This window comes from Danio rerio, chromosome 21, assembly GCF_049306965.1.
Source record: "Danio rerio strain Tuebingen ecotype United States chromosome 21, GRCz12tu, whole genome shotgun sequence".
NCBI lineage: Eukaryota > Metazoa > Chordata > Actinopteri > Cypriniformes > Danionidae > Danio > Danio rerio.
In genome coordinates this window covers 15,607,050-15,626,707 of record NC_133196.1, presented here as the reverse complement: position 1 = coordinate 15,626,707, position 19,658 = coordinate 15,607,050, and the positions used below count along the sequence as shown (strand labels likewise).

The 19,658-nt window shown below is 37.6% G+C and overlaps 1 protein-coding gene across 3 annotated transcripts in view; it reads left to right on the top strand.

Annotated features, from left to right (window-relative positions):
• The window catches only part of man1b1a (mannosidase, alpha, class 1B, member 1a), a 34,047-nt gene extending 26,840 nt beyond the window's left edge, over nt 1–7,207 (top strand). For all 3 annotated transcript variants that reach the window (XM_073935095.1, XM_005161118.6, XM_021469034.3), the window contains exons 11-14: nt 253–373; nt 2,187–2,381; nt 4,440–4,571; nt 6,606–7,207. In XM_073935095.1, coding sequence (XP_073791196.1) covers nt 253–373; nt 2,187–2,381; nt 4,440–4,571; nt 6,606–6,812 — 655 coding nt within the window. In that variant the 3' untranslated portion in view covers nt 6,813–7,207. The remainder of the gene's footprint in view (nt 1–252; nt 374–2,186; nt 2,382–4,439; nt 4,572–6,605) is intronic.
• The last annotated feature ends 12,451 nt before the right edge of the window (nt 7,208–19,658 follow it).

The following is a 19,658-nucleotide window of genomic DNA, read 5'->3' as shown; positions in this document are numbered from 1 at the left end:
GGGTAAGGTGGTCCATTTAAATGACCTCTGTATGCTGTTATCACACTTAGACCTTAGTAGGGTTGAATCACAGCACTCACTTTATATACATTTTGATCTGATACACCACAGAGATGTAAAAGAGGGTCATCTCGAAGTTGATCTGAATGTACAATAAAAATGCACAATTAAATGCAATGGCTTATTTTTGCCACTAGAGGGCGAAGTTATGCGCTTCACATTTTACATTGTGATGTATGTGTATGATTTCAGGCTGCTGGAGGACTATATTCAGGCAATAGAAGGTGTCAAGAAGAATCTTTTGAAACAGACTTCTACTAGTAAACTGACCTTTGTTGGAGAGCTTTCCAATGGCCGTCTTAATCCCAAAATGGTGAGAAAGTCATGTTAATTCTAGCTAACAAAGTGTATTTTTTATCATTTACTCACCTTCCACTTTATCCAAATGTTGTTGAGATTCTTTCTGTTGAAAATAGAAGAAGATATGTTGCCACTGATATCTGTAGAAGGAGAAAAATATTATGGATACTGGTTTTCAACACCAGTGCAAAACGGTTGCTGCTTTTGTGTTCGACAGAAAATTGAAACTCATAAATGTTTTGGAATTGGTTCAGAGTTAGTAAATGGTGAGTAAATTTTCATGTGTGACCCTGAACCACAAAACCAGTCAAAATGTCTCATTTTTTATTTTTTTTAACTGAGATTTTTACAACATCTGAAAGCTGAATTCATAATTTGTCCACTGATTTGGCTGAGATGCAACTATTTAAAAAATCTAAAATCTGAGGGTTAAAAAAATCTGAACATTGAGAAAATCACCTTTTAAAATTGTCCAATAAAGTTTTTAGCGATTCATATTACTCATAAAAACATGTTTTGATATATTTATTGTACTATTATTTACAAAATGTCATACAAATATCTTAATGTATTAATATCCTAGTGATTTTTGGCATAAAATAAAAATCTTTTCTTTTTGAGCCATACAATGTCTTTTTGGTTATTGCCAAAAATATATCATTTTTAAAAAAAAATTTTTGTAGAAAATTGCTGTTTACTCAAAATGTTTTTTGTTTTAGTTTGAGTCCCAGCTGGGCCAGTTAGCATTTTTGTGTGGAGTTTGCATGTTCTCCCTGTGTTCACGTGGGTTTTCTCCGGATGCTCCGGTTTTCCTCACAGTCCTACGACATGTGCTATAAGTACATTGGAAGACCTAAATTGGCCATAGTGTATGAGTGTGTGTGAATGTGAGAGTATGTGGGTGTTTCCAAGTACTGGGTTGCAGCTGGAAGGGCATTCGCTCCATAAAGTCTCATTCACACTATGAGTGACTCACAGTAGCAAAGCGACTAGTGACCATTCATATCAATGGAGATTGAGCAACTTCCAGCGACCTCCGTCTACATGAGTGACACCGACCATTAGTGAACAGGTGTGCGTGTCGAGCGCCACGACAAAGTTGAGAATCCTTCAACTTAATGCAAATGAAAAATTGTATTGGCCAATTGTATTCTTCATGCTCTGACCTACGTTTGCTGTAGATAGCCACCCAGAATGACAGGCAGCTACAAAATCGGTAGTGTGAACAGGGCATAAAATATTTGCTTGAATAGTTGTTGGTTCATTCTGCTGTGGTGACCCTGATAAAGAATGGACTAAGCCGAAGGAAAATAAATAAATTACATTTATTAACGCACGACATGCCGAAACTATCCAAAAAAAAAAAAAAAAAACAGCACAAAAACACCAGACAAAGCGTTCTGTCACCTTTAAACCAAATAACATTTCTGGTGATGTGTTTATGGACAGGAGGGCAGGACAACCTCAAAGTCTTTTGTTCCTGATTTTAATCTGTTTGTGAACAAATTGAGTTGGTTAATGGTTCATTGATGCATTCATAAGAACAGTCAGTTCTTTCTATTGTAAATGAATCAGCCATTTTGAACAACTTTAAATCAGTTATTTAATGAATCAGCTACCAACTGGTGATTTTAGTTTCAAGTTTATTCATCTACACCAGGCCTTAACCCCCCTAAAAACAAGCACAAAATCACACCTGACAAAGTATCCCAAATACTCCACCAAAAAGATACCTCTTTTTGTCAATATTGCATACCCCTAATCAAACATGACACAGCAGGCTTTGTAGGTTCACTTTCACTAACACTCTTTTTTGTCTCTTCCAGGATCATTTGGTTTGTTTTCTTCCTGGAACACTGGCTCTCGGTGCCCACAACGGTCTGCCTGCAGATCACATGGAGCTGGCCATTCAGCTGATCGAGACGTGCCATCAGATGTATGTGCAGATGGAAACAGGTCTGAGTCCAGAGATTGCTCACTTTAACCTGCAGAACCACAACGGACGAGACATCGACGTGAAGGTACATTAACCTATGCGATCACCACTCATCTTTAAAGATAAGCTGGAGCCATGGTCTTAAACTGCTGATGCAGACTTGGGAACCGAGCCATCTTTTTTTTGCTCTGAATGGTAAAAACTCTTCAAATAGTGCAGCGACTGTGGTCAGATTGTCCATTTGCGGAATTTAGGTTTAGCTTTTTCAATATCTGTTCTAGAAACAAATACAGAAATATGTTTCCATCTACCTATTTTTATGCACATTTTGAAATATATGAGAAAAAAATGTCTTAACCCTTGTAGTCTGTTCAAATTGACTACCCTTTCGTTATGTTCATGGCTGTTATTGCCCCCTTGGCTTCCATTATAATGACATTTGTGGGTTGCAAAGCCATGACAGCATATAATCATGCATTTAGATAGGCCTGTTCTAAACAAATTTTCCCCCTGCTCTTCACTTTTAGCCACTATCACCCCCAGGCCCCCCACCCCCCCACTCTTCACTTTCATCCGCGCATACTTTTCACAGGGCCCGTGGCGGCCAGCGGTGCCCCTGCATACACACACATAGTAGACTTCATATAAGAGGCAGAAACTATGCTTTTTTTTGCACTGCAACTGATGATCAAAAGTAAAAAATACAAATTCTTTCCATCAGGGACAACCAGCAACAATCAAGAATGCATGATTATATCATGGCTTTGCAATCAAAAAATGTCATTATAATGGAAGTCAAAGGGGCAAAAACTGCCATGAACATAACCAAACGGTAGTAAACGGCTGTTAACTTTCACTTTGTTCCGCGACTCCCCAACCCTCTTCACTTTCGTCTGCGCAAACCAACCCCCGCGCTGGCTATTAACTTACGTCTGCGACACTCTTCCACTATCCAATGCCCCGCTATTCCACCAACCCTCCGCTCTCCACTTTCGTGCATGACACCTCTACATCCTCGGGTAGTATGCCGGATCCATTACCTCCGGACCTCGCGATTTACAAATTAAGCACTGCCCGTAAGTAAAAATGTGCTTTAGCTACAAAGCCACAGCCATATTTGGTTACTCACTGAAGCTAAGCAGGACTGAGCCTGGTCAATTCCTGGATGGGAGACCACATGGGAAAACTAGGTTGCTGTTGGAAGTAGTGTTAGAGAGGCCAGCAGGGGGCGCTCAACCTGCGGTCTTTGTGAGTCCTAATGCCCCAGTATAGTAAAGGGGACACTATACTGTCAGCGAGTGCTGTCTTTCAGATGAGACATTAAACATTGACTCTCTGTGATCATTATAAAAGTCATGGCACTTCTCATAAAGAGTAGGGGTGTTTCCTTTCATTGGCCCTTACCAATCATGGCTTCCCAATCATCCCCATCCACCGAACTGGCTCTATCACTGTCTCTCTACTCCACCAATAGCTGGTGTGTGGTGAGCGTTGTCCTGTTGCTGGCATCACATCATCCAAGTGGATGCTGCACACTGGTGGTGTATGGAGAGACCCCCATCATGATGATGAAGCACTTTGGGTGTATGGGCATACATGATAAATGCGCTAAATAAATACACATTACATTACAATGGAAACACATTTACAGAATACATTCCCAAAAAGTCATGTGACAACAAAAATGGGCGTGATGGGACAACATTATTAGACAAACCAGCAAACTGACCACATCGTGAAGCATGTGAAATGTTGTTTTGGTCATACTAAAAGTCTGTCATCAAAGCGGTTCAGCATCACCCAGAACTGTGTTGAGGGTCTGCACTCCCAAAGATTGGTCTCACTTCTCCAAAAGCCACTGCATGTTCATTGCATTTCGTCTTCCTCTTTTGAGGTGCAAGTAATTAATTATATAAGAAAAAAGGCCTACAGTGGCTTCTCCTACTGCAGCAAATTCCATTTTTCTTTTTGATATTTACCGCCAGTTTATCAGGAAGTGACAATTTTGTTGTTGTTGTTTTTTACTCATTAGATGTAAGTAATTATACTGATGAGGATAATTTTAAAGCAGTTGCAGCTGTTTTGCATTAATAGCTTTTTGTTCTCTCTCTCTCTCTCTCTCTCTCTCAATGTGTGAATTCAGCCTGCAGACAGACACAACTTGCTGAGACCCGAGACTGTTGAGAGTCTGTTCTACATGTACAGATTCACCAAGGACAGCAAATATAGGGACTGGGGCTGGGAGATACTGCAGAGCTTCAACAAGCACACCAGAGTGAGTTTCACTGCTTCAAAAAAAAAAAAAAACTCATTTTATAAATAGCACATCCAACATATAAAGTGGAGATCAAAGTTAGAGAACAATTTCTAGGCTGTTTTTTTCAGGAGTTATATCATCTTTTATGAGATCTAATACTGCATGAAAATTGCTGGCTGATTGGGCGATGAACACAAGGATTGAACTACATGTTGCTAAAGCAGCTTCTGATGAATCTTTGCCATTTACTGTAGCAGTTAACTATGAGACCTAACTCCTGCGACAAAAAAACATCCCTCAAGCCACAACATTTTACTTCCACTTTTATCAAGTTCAGTCTTCGAACTTACTGTAATTGAACTTGTTTTCATTTCTGATGTGAACTTTGACAAACATTTCAATGAGAAACATGAACTTGTCCAAACTAAATATTTTATTCTTTCTCCTGTTGAGAGGTTTGGTCACTGTAGAGCTTTCAGTCCAAAATTGTTTTAAACATTGTTTTGAGACACTTAAATTCTGGTTTATACTTCCTGTGGTGTAAGTGATCTACGTGACCCACGGTGCACACCCTGCGCCTTGCCATGCATTTATACTTGTGCACGTTGTTTAAATAGCTCTGCAATAACACTTCCGAAATGCTAGCTGGCAGTAGGTTTTTATGTTCCTTTGTGCTAAGCTTCTTCACTGTTGTTTTGTTTTTTCTGAACACTACCTTAGCTTGTACATGACTCAAACTCGCTCATTTTGAGGCAGGAATCTTGGACAATCAACAATTTTAATTATAAGGTAAACGCAAAACAAAAATTTCCATCTAGAGCTCCTTCATGGGACTTGACACTTGTAAACACTCGCTTGATCGGGCTCGCACGGCTCTCATCTCCGCCTACACTCGTCAGCACTATCAAGCCAACCAATCACAGAGCTTGCGCTACGCGTTATTGCAACGTGTAGTTATATTTTTTGACAGATGCGCGTCAGCGTCACTGACAGCCATGGCGATGGCTATGCGACCACGTAGGCTGCGTCGGAGCATTCCCAACGCGGAAGTTTAAATCAGCCTTATTCCAGACACAGATTTTTACTCTGATCAGAGCTGAGCTAGTGAGCTTCAGTATTAAAGCAACTGATCATTTGAGATTCTCTGCATTATCATGTCTTTTTGTCTTTTGTGGAAGACCAGCCTTTCTAGGGGACTTGAATGCATTTCTAGTTTCCTTCCACCTATTTCTTTGTGCATTTTGGAATATTGCTTAAAAATTGCTTAATGGGAATTCTGAGATCCACATAAAAATTTGAGGTAAGACTTTGTTTTTATGGTCCATTTGAGTATTAGTAGACTGTCTGCTTAATAAGAAACTTTGCAGGTACATGTCAACTAACTCTAACTTATAACCAACAGTCTACTTATAATCTATTGAGAATTTGTTGGCATGTAGATTAAATGTAACTTAAATTCAACAAACGGACCATCAAAATAAAGTGTGACCAAATTTGAAAACACTCTGACACAGAACTCACATATTCAAACAGATTGACAAGAAAATGCACTTATTTTAAATATCTGCAAATATATTATGGTATTTTTACACTTTAGCCAAGTCAAAGACTCACATACAGCACTTTTATCTGTACATTTTGACTGAACTATCACTTTAAAGGCGCCATGAAATCAAATTTGTATATGTGCACCATTGTAGAAAAATTATTTGCCCTCATAAACTTTCATCAAATACCATAACATTCCCTTATAAGACTTTTCTTCACTGCCTGGTATCCTTTTAGGGCAGGCATATCGGTGGGTGTCTCGATTCTGCTCTGCATTCGTCCATTCTTCCTTTATTTTGTTAGCAACGGCTTAGCATCTTTCTACAATCCAATCGGTTCCCAAAGAACGAAATCATGCAACACCCTACATGTTTTTCTCATTTCAGGACCAATTCAATTGGATGTATGTCATGATAGCAAAAAAGACAATCTTAACGTCCATTTTATGGCAAACAAAGCTGTTGATGAATAAACACACTTGAATTCTTCACTGTTCCTGTTCAGGTTCCCAGTGGTGGCTACACTTCTATAGGTAACGTCCGGGACCCGTTAAACCCTGCACCCAGAGACAAGATGGAGAGCTTCTTCCTGAGCGAGACGCTAAAGTATCTCTTCCTCCTGTTTTCTGATGACACCGAGCTCATCAGTCTGGATAAATACGTGTTCAACACTGAAGCCCATCCGCTGCCCATTTGGCCCTCAGCCTCATGAGGAACCAATGCCGGCGCTCACTCTCAATTTCAGTGATATTGACTTTGACCAGCGATGATGCAAGCTTCACCATAAGCCACCCATCAGGACCTGCGCTTATGCACTTGAGCTTTATTTGGTGCAACAAGACTTTATATTCACCCTGAAGGACCCAGAGGTTTGGTGATGAAACATGTCAAATTTATTTTCTAAATTCTGTACTTTACAACTTGTGACACTCTTGCATGTCGGAATAACTGCCATATCCGTCCATATTTGGGACAGGAAAATTAGTGTCAGAGCTTCGTAAATCACAAGGCAGACTGCTGAAGTCCCACACTGTGAAAATGCCAAGCACTTTGTCAAATGAAACTTGTTGTTTTGTTGGTTGCGTATACATAAATGGATGCTCTCGATGTGACTGCCTCGTCTTTATTTTTTGCAAGCTGTTACCGTGGTGTTTGGACTTCTGCAAGAGTGGGACGCATTAGGGAACAAGGCTTGAAATGATCTGAATGAGTACAGTATATAATCACAGAAGTTTACATTTTAGGAGAACTTCACTTTTAGATATTACATTTCATGCTGACAAATTTAGCATTTTTATCCTTTAAGCAAGACTCATTCCTTCATTTTCCTGCATTTTTTTATTGCCACAGTGGAACCACGAATTTATCCAGCGTATGCTTTTACGCAGTAAATTATTCAATTTAGCTTATTCAATTCACCTATAGCGCATGTTTTTGGACTGTGGGGGAAACCGGAGCACCCAAAGGAAACCCACGCCAGGAGGAGAACATGCAAACTCCACAGTGAAATGCTAACTGACCAGCAACCATCTTGCTGTAAGGCGACAATGCTAACCACTGAGCCACCGTGCCACCTAAGTAAGCATGTTTACATGTAATTTTTTTATATTTTCTTTTTCTAAAAATTGTGACTTTGTGATAATTTTGACATAGAAAATTGATTCTGCTCCACCTCTATGAATTGTCATGTAGGTAATATATTTCACTGCAAACACTAAGGAGACCAGGGACAAAAATAAACATAAAGAATATCCTCAAAGCTGAAGCTAAGTTATCATATACTGATCACATATGCAGTACAAACTATGTACTGATTACGTACATGTGACCTACATAGCGTAGAGTCCAAATAGAAAGCCTACATAGGATCAATTGTGTTTGCCTATTTCTAATCTAAGTGTTAAACCCCCTTGAGGCCCATATGTGTTAACCATATTGAGTCTATTCACTCATTTGCTTATGTGGGACCTGCATGGCATAACCAAATAGGGGGGCAGGAGATGCCAGAATCACAGTGGCAAGCCAGATAGACCGTTAGGCCCCTGGGAAATACTCCCTATGGCCAGTCCTCCCCTGTTCTTAGCCATATTGATCTAGAAAATAACTTTTGTGCAAGATACTAATGGTCTAATCCAGGGATCACCAAACTTGTTCCTGGAGGGCCGGTGTCCTGAAGGTTTTATCTCCAACCCTAATCAAACTCAACTGAACAAGTTAATCAAGGTCTTACTATGCATACTTTAAACATCCATGCAAGTGTGTTGAAGCAAGTTGGAGCTAAACCCTGCAGGGAAACCTGCCCTCCAGGACCGAGATTGGTGACCCCTGGTCCAATCCAATTCAATGGTTTATGCTAAGCTATTAGTTAATAGTCTGAATGAGTTAAAAATGGTAAAACTCAACTGTTTAACTATGGGAAGTTATAAAATTGTTTGATTTCGTTTTAAGTGTGTGATTTATTTTCGTTATTATCTGCGTGTTTAGTATAACTTTGTCTGGATTGTGTTGACAACGTTTGCAAAGCTACCTATACTCTTGTTTGCTCTCAGTCGTACAGCAGAAATTGACTTTTAGCTCAGTTATTTCAGATCCTACTTCATAAAAAAATAATATAGTAAAGCTAATAGGAAGTACTAGTGTTTTTGTACCATACTATAGTAAAATATTTAAATCGATCTGTTGTGGTAATTCTATTATTGCTATGGTAACATGACAACTATATAAGCAAATGATCCAATACTGTAGTTTTCTTCAGCTATTTGAAATATTATACTATAATCGGACAGCACAGTTTCTCAATGGTTAGCACTATCACCTCACAGCAAGAAGGTCACTAGTTTGAGTCCTGGCTGGCCCAGTTGGCGTTTCCTGTGTGGAGTTTGCATGTTCTCCTCCTGTTCGCTTGGGTTTCCTCCAGGTGCTCTGGTTTCCCCCACAGTCCAAAGACATGCGCTTTAACTAAATCATCTGTAGTGTTTGAGTGTGTATGGGTGTTTCCCAATATTGGGCTGCAGCTGAAAGAGCACCCACCGAGTAAAACATATGCTGGAATAGTTGACGGTTCATTCCGCTGTGGCGACCTCTGAAATAGAGATTAAGCTTAAGGAAAATTAATAAATACTAAAATATACCACGCTTTACTGCAGTAAAAACTGAAGTATACTACAATATTCATTGCAGGTTATCAATTCACTATAGGTAATACTACACATACTGTACTGGAACATTCATAAACACAAATTATACTATATACAGTATAATATACAGTACTATAGTATGATTCAAAAAAACACTATGGTATTAACTGTAAATTACAGTAGTATTTTTTTCCTTGTGGGTTTCCATAAAGAAATGTTGTTTGTCTATCTTGTGTACTGCCTGGTGTGTTTTTTTTTTGAGTGTCAAACAGCAGTCATCCAATCAAAACACAGAGGCCTTCAAAAATAATCTTTCATCTGAAACGATCCGTTTTCACGCTGACTGACATTTGCATTACAATATGTCTGTTCCATGTCATAATCCTTCTAGAGATCTGACGGTAAATCCTGCATGGCCTGTGTGCCTGTGTATGTCTAGAACAGCCAGATCGCAGTATAATGAGAGATTTCTCCTGATTGCTTCTCTCGTCCCTGTTCTGCAATCAGCGGTTTGTGATTACCGTTTGTGCTCGCCAAGGAATGTTAAATGAAGGAGCCCCGAGTGGACACAGATCTGATGAGGGTTTCTGAAGGTCAGCTTCTGTTACGTGTTTTAATATTATCCAGCACTGCCGAGCTGCTTTTCTCTTAATGGTGAAGTTGTGAGATGATGTATACGAGCAGGTCTCTGAGGTTAACATTTGTAAGGTGTAAAAAATGAAATGGGTGGGAAAAACAGATCTGAAATCTCAAAAAAATAAAAATACACACAAGTTTTTATTTTTTTCTAGTGAATTTTTGCAGTTAGATTGAATTTTTTATTGAATTGTTTTTGAGTAGGGAGAGGGTGTTCTAGGCTGTAAATGCACTGAAGCTTTTCTTATTCATTTATTTGAGTGCTGTTCTTTAAATTAAGTCAAAGTATATTTCTACTGTTTCATAAGAAAAGGAATTTCCTGCATACTTTGTGTTATTAATGATATGCATCATAATGCATTGAACTTATAAAGCAGTCCACAGGCTAGCTCCTGATTACATCTGTGATCTTGTGACACTTTCTGCTCCTCCTCGCAGTCTTCGCTCTGCTTTGGATCTTACCCTGTTCCAGCCATGCTGCAGACTTAACACCATGGGGGGTAGAGCTTTTTCATAATTATGGAATTTATTATCTATTACCATTAGGAATGTCGTTTCTCTAGACTGTTTTAAGAAGCTTCCTATATTCACCTCTTTAGCAGTGTTTTTATTGTATGATTTATTGTCATCTTACTTATTGTTATATTTTCCTATTTATTGTTTTAACTGTTTTAATGTTTTTGCCTCGTGGCTCTTTGAGTTTGAAAAAAAAGTGCATTGCAAATAAAATTCATAATTATTATTATTATTATTATTATTATTATTATTATTATTAATTATATTATTTTATTAATGAAATGCATTATTTTTTATTATAAAATCTAGTGTTGGTGTAAGTATACTTTCCAAAGTAATGCATTACAATATTGAGTTGTATGTAACAAATTTAGAGCTTCAGCTATTAATCAAACAGAAAAACAACAAATAATTGATTCAAAGCATGTTTGTTTAACACACATCACCACATTTTGCTGTATTGCTTTCTAAGTAAGTTATTCTTTTAAGGGTGTTTGGATATTTAAACAAGTAAAAATACTTTTTAAGGGAGTCGTCTTGGTTTTAGAAGCTCTTTTTTGTACTACAGCTACAGTAACTTTTTTTGTCTTATACAGTTGAAGTCAGAATTATTAGCACATTATTAGCGCCCACCCCTGTATATTTGTTGCCCCAATTTTTGATTAACGCAGAAAAGGTTTTTTTCCCCAATATATTTCTAATCATTATATTTTTAATAACTCATTTCTAATAACTGATTTCTTGGGGTGCGTCTGAAACCACATACTTCCATACTATATAATACGCTAAAATCAGTATGTGAGTCAAGTAGTAAGTCCGAATTCATAAAATTCAAAAATCAGTATGTGAGAAGTACTCTTATGACTTACTACTTCCGGTGAGATTCTAAAGTGCGCATCCTATGCACGCTGCGCTATCTCATGATGTCTTGCGAGAGAATTCATGAATGGGAGTGAAGCAACGCAACTAACGCAGGTTTGGCACGTGACCATGCTAAATGGCGGATGTAGTACGTCCAAATTCTATTCATACTTTTTCACATTCATACTGTATAGAACATACTTTTCTATTGACCGAGTAGTACGTTTAAATTCAAATGCAGTACCTACTTGTCAGGGTTCTGCCACTCTGGTCTTGTAAATTCTTGTTTTGGTGGCAGAGCTCGGACACTTGCCATGTCTGGTCCTGTTTCTGTCTCTGTGTGCGCGCGCCGTCGTGAGTGTACGTAGAGTGTGTCCCTCAGACGCGCGCGCTCTTGTACTCGTGTTTGTGTTTTCGTCTGTCTGCAGCGTGGTGTTTCATTCCCAGTGTCTCAGTCTAATTGGTTTCGGTCCTGGTCGGCGCTGGGATGAAGCATGCACGTGTTTTCATTCATCATGTGCTCGTGTCTTGCGTCTATTGTTAAAGCACGTGGCTATGTGTTTACATTGTGGTCACATGCTTTTGTCGTGTGCTTTAGTGTTGTGCTTGTCTTGTCATGAACATGTGGTTAATGAGTTCTCTCATTGGCTGCATGTTCTTGTCCTTTTTTATGTGAGCGCATGGCTTGTGTTATCTCTTTGTGTCATGCGCTCTCCCGTCTATTGTCTAGTCCCACCCTCCTTGTTAACTCATTATTAGTTTGTCATGTTCACTTGTGTGTCAATTTACTTTTTGCTTTATAATCCGCTCATGTTTTCAGTCCTGTGCCAGTTTGTCGTCGATACTCCCTCTGTGTTCCTGTGACACTACTGAGTAGTAGGCCATTTCGGACGCAGCCGTAGTTACTTTTTAAGGCAAGTAATGCATTACGTTACTTTTGAGTTACTGTTTTACACCTGCCCGAGGCTTGATCTCTTTCAGAACTTGCAGGGTATATATATTTTTTTAAATAGAGGAGCTCTGCATTTAATGACACACTGTATAACCTACACCTTTATTTACCTTTAAAAAAACTAATTAAAAACAGATTAGGATAATGTTACCTTCTGAGAACTTCCTGACAATTCTTGTCCTATATACAGGTTGTTGAAAGTTGAAAGCAATGTGTTTGCTACTTCGCAGTATTTTTGTCTTATTAGTTCAGTCAAATCACTGTCCTTTGAGACTATAATTCCCTTTTCTTCCATGTGTTCAAAAAATGAGGATACTTCCATCACAAAAATGTAAGGCTCTGCCATCTTGGTAAAAAAAGTAGCTCAAATATTACTTAATTTTTTTTAAAGAATTGCGTATGTCGTTTGTTAGAAAAGTTATATATTATGTAACTTTTGTTACTTGTAATGAGTTACTCTCAACACTGATTAAATCCTGAATAATTTAGCCTGACCTTTAAAAAGAAACTTGCTATCATGATAAATGACCCCTTTGGAATTAGATGTTTGATGAATATTGTAAACACAGTACATTCATTGTTTGAAAAAAATAGCAAACTAATCTTCCTAATATGCTGTTTTGTGTTAAAAAAACAAAAACATAAACCTATTCGTTAACAATTCATGGTATTAACAAACTATAACTAACACTACTAGCATGATAAACAACTAATTAACTGTTTATTAATAGTTAGTAAGGTGGAAGTTGTGTTTGGGGGTAGGATTAGCAGGGTGTCCACTGGGTCTTAAACTGAAAGTTTAAAAACCTAAATTTTAGGCCTTAAAAAGTTTTAAATTCACTGACATATTGTGTTGTGGGTCTTAAATCGTTTAAACGGGTCTTAATTTAGCTTTGTCCATATAAAGCTACACAATTTGGGCCGGCATCCATCCAATGACCAACAACCCATCTCAATAAAACCTTATTTTTGTATTTTAAGTTTTTTTTCATTATTATTGCAAAGAGATACAATTCATAACAGCTGTTTAACAATTTTTACAGCAAATCCCCCAAATGAAATTCCCTAAAAAACAGAATTCCTCATGGTAATACCAGGCCATTAGAAAAAAAAAAAAACTTAACCCTGTATAAGTATAAAATTGAATCCTTAATGGTCTTAAAAGGGTCTTAAAAATAAAGTCTTAAAATTGATTTGATGAAACCTGCAGGAACCCTGATTAGGGATGTAGAATAAGATCATGCTTTATAACTTGAACAGTTAATATCTTAATAATACACTCTCAGAAATAAAGGTAGAGGTGCTGTCTCTGGGGCAGTACCTTTTCAAAAAGTATATATGCACCTGAAGGGTCAATAATGGTACCATCTTTTAATCTTTTAAAAAGTTGCTGCCCAAGTGACAGCTCCTGTAGTATTTCTGAGAGTGTATGCTAATAAGCCAGTTTTAATAACAAGAATTGTGACCTAAACTAAAGTGGCACCAAATATTAATTTACTTCCTTTATGTAACAAATTTAGAGCTTCAACTATTAATCAAACAGAAAAACAACAAATAATTGATTCAAAGCATGTTCGTTTAACACACATCACCACATTTAGCTGTATTGCTTTCTAAGTAAGTTATTCTTTTAAGGGTGTTTGGATATTTAAACAAGATAAAATACTTTTTAAGGTTTTAGAAGCTCTTTTTTGTACTACAGCTACAGTAACTTTTTTGTCTTATACAGTTGAAGTCAGAATTATTAGCACATTATTAGCGCCCACCCCTGTATATTTGTTGCCCCAATTTCTGTTTAACGCAGAAAAGGTTTTTTTTCCTAATATATTTCTAATCATTATAGTTTTGATAACTCATTTCTAATAACTGATTTCTTTTATTTGCCCTAATGACAGTACACACTATTTAACTTTTTTTCAAGATACTATTCAGCTTAAAGTGTATTTTAGGTGTATAACTAAGCAAGTCATTTTATAACAGTGATTTGTTTTGAAGAAAATAAAAAAAACTGCTTAAGAGGCTAATAATATTGACCTTAAATTATATATAAAAAACTGCTTTTATTCTTGCCAAAATAAAATAAATATGACTTTCTCTTGAAAAAAAAATATAATAGGAAATACTGTGAAAAATCCCTTGTTCTGTTAAACACCATTGAGAAATATTGAAGAAAAAAAGAAGAAGAAGAAGAAAAAATCACAGAATGGCTAATAGTTTTAACATCAACTGTATATTTTAGAAACATTAATCACAACCTTTAGGACCCATCGTTTTTTTTTTTTAAAACATGCAGAAGTTCATTTCCGCGGGTCTATTTCAGATCAGCACAAGCAGTCCAGCGTCAGATGCATTCTCAGATCTGCTCCTCTGCCCATGTACATGTTATCTCTGATCCCACTCAGATGGGCATCTCATCCACAGCCCAAACCGCACTCGGAGAATTTCCAATTTCCGCTTTTGCTGACTTGTATGAGGCTTTGGAGTCTTGTTTGGCAATGTGAGAGTCCGAATCCTCTGACCCGACTGCAGAATGGCAATGTCCTGCCCAGTCATGCATTTATGATGGAGAGTTCAGACATGCTGACTCCTAGAATTGCTTCCTCTCAGAGCTACAGCATAACCACAACAACAATTAAGGGATAGTTCACCCAGAAAAATAAAACAATTGGGTTCGTTTCTTTGGCTGAAGACAAGAAGGTATTTTGAAATATGCTTGTATCAGGCACCCACCGACTTCCATAATTTTTACGATTTCCTACGAATAATCAACATTTTACAAAATATCCTCTTGTGTGTTCAACAGAAGTTAGAAACTCACAAAAACGAAAAACATGAGGGAGAGTAAATGGTGAGGTAATTTTTAAGTGAACTATCACTTTAAATCCGGAGTTTGGTCCCCTAATAAGTATTTTTGTCTTGTAAAATTGTCTGAATATCCTTTAATGCAGGAGTCACCAATCTCAGTCATCGCCTGTGTCCCTGCAGAATTTAGCTCCCACTTGTCAAAAACACAATTGGAAGTTTCAATTATACCTAGGAAGACCTTGTTAAGCTTGTTGAGGTGTGTTTGATTAGGGTTGAAGCTAAACTCTGCAGGACACCGGCCCTCCAGGAACAAGTTTGGTGACTCCTGCTTTAATGGAAAACTCTGCTTCAGATCCAAACTCAGTGGTACTGAACTAGCAGAAAATAATGAAAACAAATCAAACAATTACATATAGTCGTCATCTTTTGTTGGTTTATTGAGAGCTAGTCTGCACTGAATTAATACTTTCCTAAAAGCGCAGCAAGAGAACAAATGAGAGTATAGCACTAGTTCATATGGTCAATAGGATCCAAAGTGATACTAAGCATGCAGATAATAATGAAAAGAAACCAAACATTTAAAACAAATCAAACTATTTTCCTCTTTTCTAGAGCAGGGGTGCCCAAACCTTTTCTTATGACAGACCAAAAACCAAACTTAATTGAGGGCTGTGGGCCCTTTGTAAAATTGAAAAGTTTCCATGAGAAATTTCCTTTAATTTATTTCCTAATAATATAAAATAACTACAAAATATTGCTTTAAATTAGTGTGAATCATGACCTTCTGAATAATATTATTGACAAGATCAACACACCAAAAACTCCATTACTCAAAATTATTATCTTTGTCAAAGATAATTGCCTCTTCTCCCTCTCTTCTCAAATGGGATGGTGGGCCAAATCAAAGGTTAGCATGGGCCAACTCTGGCCCACGTACCCAAGTTTAGACATCTCTGCTCTAGATTTAAATGGTTTTTACAGCCAATCTCCAGTTTTGTTAGGAAAACTTTGAGCTTAGCTTAGCATAGATCATTGAATCGGATGAGACCATTAGCATCTCGCTCAAAAATTACCAAAGATGTTGGATAATTGTCTTATTTAAAGCTAATATACCTAAACTTTCAACCCAATTCTGAGGATATTTAAATGGTGTTTTAACTGGCTTTGTGTCATGTCAACAGCTTCAGAGTAAGGATACGTTTACATTAATATATATAAAAATATTTTTCCATATATTGTAAAGCAATAAAAAATGTGTATACGGTATACACTATATGGCTTGGGATACTTAAGATTTTTTTCTTCAAATTTGAAAGCTCTAAAATAGTAAAATTTAGAAATAGAACACAATGATTTGGTTAAATATATCCCAAAGCAAGTCTTAAGAACTCCATCGAGTATAGGTGTGACATCTGACCTGATGGTTGAATTTTTTCCCAGAGTTCGCAGCTTGAGCGTGGCCAATTTTCTGGCTTACAGTGGAGTGTGACAGACACGCAGTCGTGCTGAGAAAGCGCTGTATAATTGCTTCTCATCTGTTCCTGCCTCTTCAAACTTCATGGCCTCTGTTGGCTCTACTGAGAAAAGGCCACCAAATTAAAAGACGATGACATTTATCTTAAACCCAGACATAGAAATTGAGTGATTGCTGGAAATCTAATTGCTTGTAGTGTAGGTTTGTTCTTAGTTTTCTTGGTTGTGTTAGTGGCTTGCTTTGTTTTGATTATTATTATTTTTTTTAATGAAATGAGAGAAAGTGGCGGCTGGAAGGGCGTCCGCTGGTTGGTGGAAATGAATGAATGAGCAAAAGTAATATATATTCATAGATAGCATATCGATTGGATGTAAAGTAATGTTAAGAGTAACAGATTTATGTTCTAATGTGTAGCTATAAATGTACAAGCGGCAAACATATGAAAGAATAAGTTATCATGATACATTTTTTGATATTTTCATTTGTTAAAAATGGGTAAAATGCTGGTGGCAAAGTATAAAGTTTTAAAATGATAATTAATCTGTATTTTTGGGCTGCACTGTGATTCTTAAAGGGCGTCTATGATGATAATCCAATTTTGTGAGCTGTTTGAACAGAATTGTCTGTATGTATAATATTGTCATATTGGGGTGATATAAATTCAAGTCTCTTTTTAAAAATTTCCTGAAGTTAAAATAGGACCTAAATCTTAGTGATTTTGAGGCCCATCGCAACGTGACGTATGAGTGTGGTTTTACCCGCCCACCCAATTGATTGACAGGTGCCATGTTTCTATTATAACATGTACACACATCCACAAAACATTTCTTTGGCAAATAAACTGGGGCAAAAATATCTGTTCCACCTCTCTGTGATTTTTAAAACGTTTTTAAAACAGAACATCTTTGTAATAAAAATAGTAAAATTGCTATTTTATTCTTAACCACTATAATCACCACTGCCGCATGGTGTAAGTAAATTTGCACATACTGTATGTGTACGTGTTTGTTGTCTGCAAACGGCATTTGTGAGAGACTCATCATTTCAGAAAGGCTTGAATACTCCACCACAAATACATAAGATAAACATACTTTCTGACTAATGAGCTGTATTCCAGCTTCATTTGAGTCTCTCTCTGTCACTATGCTGTTTATCTGACATAACACATGGTGAACGGTGGGTGGGGAGAAGCTGCTTATTTAAAGCCACAGGCTACAAAGCAGCTACACTGTACCCAGACAGCAAATCGGGCAGATTCTGGAGCCTACAATAAATAATCTGATGGGAATTTTGAGCTGAAACTTTACATACACATTCTGGAGACACCAAAGGCTTATCTTACATTTTGTAAAAGGGGTAAAAAAAGGTGCCCTTTAAATAACATTTTTTAATGTGTCATCAAGTGATTCTTGATGTACAATATGCCAATGCATTTGTAACAATACTTTTTTTGTTGGCAGTAGTCAGAAATACATTGTATTACATATTATAGATTTGTAGTTTATGGCAGAAATCAATAGAATATTAATGACATGCAGTATCCTCTACCATGAAGATATTTTATCAATTTCCTGTGTAAATTTATCAAAACTTATTTGTGATCAGTAATGCGCATTACTAAGCACTCTATTTAGACTTTAAACTAGAACTTCCGTCAGTATTTTGATTTTTCTTACACCCCCAGATCCCATTTTTTTTTAAGAGTTCACACTTGGATATTGCTTGATATTAATAGCCAATTTGGCGTGCTGTCCTGGGAGATAACCCTGATCTCGGAGATAATTGAGCCCAAGGCTGCCGCCTGGTCAATAAGCATGTAAGGGGGTAAGAGAACAGGAAGTTCAGTTATATCAGATAGTGCTCCCCCTGGTAAAGGAGGAAAAGAGGGAGATGGTGGATTGGGGGATTCTTAAAAAAAAGATAAAGTAAGGTGAAACAGACTATTTATTGTGAAATTGCAATAATCTGATTGGTTTATAAATGATTGCAGATGAGAGACCAGCTGAGAGACCAGCTGGGTGACGCAGTGGCGTAGTAGGTAGTGCTGTCACCTCACAGCAAGAAGGTCACTGGTTCGAGGCTTGGCTGGGTCAGTTGGCGTTTCTGTGTGGAGTTTGCTTGTTCTCCCTGTGTTTGCGTGGGTTTCCTCTGGGTGCTCCGGTTTCCCCCACAGTCCAAAGACTTGCGGTACAGGTGAATTGGGTTGGCTAAATTGTCTGTAGTGTATGAGTGTAAATGAGTTTGTGTGGATGTTTCCCAGATATGGGTTGTTACTAGAAGGGCATTCGCTGCATAAAAATGTGCTGGATAATTTCATTCTACTGTGACGACTTCGGATTAATAAAGGGACTAAGTTGAAAATAAAATGAATGAATGAATGAGAGACCAGCTGCGATCAATCATATCACATGCTTCTCTTGAAATTAGTTTGTGAAACTACACTTAGAATGAGAGTGCATGGGTGTTTCCCAGTGATGGGTTGCAGATGGAAGGACATCCGCTGCATAAAACATATGCTGGATAAGTTGCCGGTTCATTCCGCTGTGGCGACCCCTGATTAATAAATGGACCAAGTCAAAAAGGAATGAATGAACTTAAAAATAGTTGTATGTTGACAATATAATATCCTATCATAATAAATTTAAAGATTAATACAGGAGTTTAGAGCCATCTCCTAGTGGGCTGGACAGACCTCCTGTTGTATTTTATCACTGTCCGAACCTACTTCAAACCTAAACCCAACCTATTTGTGCCCAAAGTTCCTCCCAGGTCTGCAGGATGCAGCAACCTACTGTAAATAAACCATTGATCAATGGAAATCACATTTAAGGATTTATCACATTTTAGTTAGGTTGAATCGCACTAGAGTTGGTTTTCCTTCTTGGTGCGGTTGGTTTGGGCAGGTGTGAATGCAGCAATTGTACTCTAGTGCGCACCAAAAGTGGACCAAAAAAGCATACTGAGACCAGCTTGAAGAGGTGGTCTCGGTACGGTTTCAAACGAACCCTGGATCGGTTCATTTGTGGTGAGAATATGAACTAAAACAGACACAACCCCAAAAAAAAACTGCAGCTTTTGGACTAATCCAGCTGCCATATGCCGATGCGCTGTGCATTATGGGATATGGAGGAAAAATATTTCTTGACAGCGCTTTACCAACAGAGAGAGAGAGGGGAA